The following is a 1260-nucleotide window of genomic DNA, read 5'->3' on the forward strand; positions in this document are numbered from 1 at the left end:
TCTGCAAGAGGGCCTGACACCCCCACCCAACCCTGTGCACAGGCAGACTGCGGGGTGGCTCCTGGGTGGCCCACTGCTGACCTTGGCCTCTGTCCCCTGCAGCTGCCTGCTGTATGCCCACCTTCCCCTGGATGGCTTCCCCTCAGCTGCGGGGCCCGAGGCCCTGTGTGGCCGTGACAACAGCCTGCCCCGGCCCTGTCCCACAGAGCGCCTCAGCCCTTCACACCCACCGCTGGCCGCCTGCCTGGGCAGTGACGTGGGTGTCTGAGGCTGGCCCCCAGGGCAGGGGGGCGGCGGTGTGACCTTGGCCTGGGCGGGGGTCCTAGTTTTCACGGCAGGACAGGTGCAGGGAAGGCTCTGCGGGGGTGCAGGCCAGGCCAGGGTGGCTGGGGCTGTCACCAGTTGGGCCTCATCTGTAGATGGCGGGGGTCGCCCCACTCCTGGGCAGCCCCTGGACAGACAGGTGGGGACAGGCTGTCGGCCTCTGGTCACCCCCTCTCCCGCAGGTGGACGTCCAGCTCCAAGTGGCTGTGCCGCGGCCGGGGCGCTACGCCCTGGTGGTGGGGTATGCCAACGAGGGCGCGCGTCAGGAGGTGGGCGTGGCTGTGCACACGCCTCAGCAGCCCCCCCAGCTGGGGGCCATCACCCTCCACCCCTGCACGTACAGGTGGGTTAGGCTTGGGGCAGGGCTGGGCATGGGCCCCGCCCAGGGCTGCTAACCCACTCACTGTCCAACCCACCAGCACCCTGTGTCGGGGTCCTGTCCTGGATGCTCGGCGCCATGTGGCCACCTTCTACCTGGACTCAGAGGCCAGTGTCCGGCTCACAGCCGAGCAGGCACGCTTCTTCCTGGTAAGGAGCCCCTTTCCCCACAGCCCTGGGGTCATCTTCGTCCTGCTCGTGTTACGCACTCGTAGAAGTGAGGGAAAAGAGCATCGGGTCCCCACGCAGTCTGTGAAAGTGGGTCTGGGGACCCGAGAGAGCCTGAGGTAAGGGTGTGGGCGGGTGCCTGGCCCCAGGAGGTCTCCCTCGATTCCACGTCTGGGCTGGGCTCCGCTGGCCATCTGGGTCTGGGCCTGGGTCTGGGCTGCGTGGCCTGTCACTCCTGCCCAGGCACAGCAATCCAGTCCCTCTCCCCGCAGCACAGTGTCACTCTGCTGCCTGAGGAAGAATTCAGCATGGAGTTCGTGGAGCCCAGGGTCCACTGCGTGAGCAGCCATGGCACCTTCAGCCCTGGCAGGTAGCACAGCAAGCCGGGGC

The 1260-nt window shown here is 67.9% G+C and overlaps 1 protein-coding gene across 1 annotated transcript in view; it reads left to right on the plus strand.

The window, feature by feature from the left end:
* Lama5 (laminin subunit alpha 5) overlaps positions 1–1260 on the plus strand; it is an 80310-nt gene that overhangs the window by 60688 nt on the left and 18362 nt on the right. The window contains exons 27-30 of the mRNA XM_033766968.1: positions 99–256; positions 507–667; positions 744–852; positions 1143–1243. Coding sequence (XP_033622859.1) covers positions 99–256; positions 507–667; positions 744–852; positions 1143–1243 — 529 coding nt within the window. The remainder of the gene's footprint in view (positions 1–98; positions 257–506; positions 668–743; positions 853–1142; positions 1244–1260) is intronic.

Source organism: Fukomys damarensis, unplaced genomic scaffold (genome assembly GCF_012274545.1).
Source record: "Fukomys damarensis isolate Sample0158 unplaced genomic scaffold, DMR_v1.0_HiC HiC_scaffold_22, whole genome shotgun sequence".
Taxonomy (NCBI): domain Eukaryota; kingdom Metazoa; phylum Chordata; class Mammalia; order Rodentia; family Bathyergidae; genus Fukomys; species Fukomys damarensis.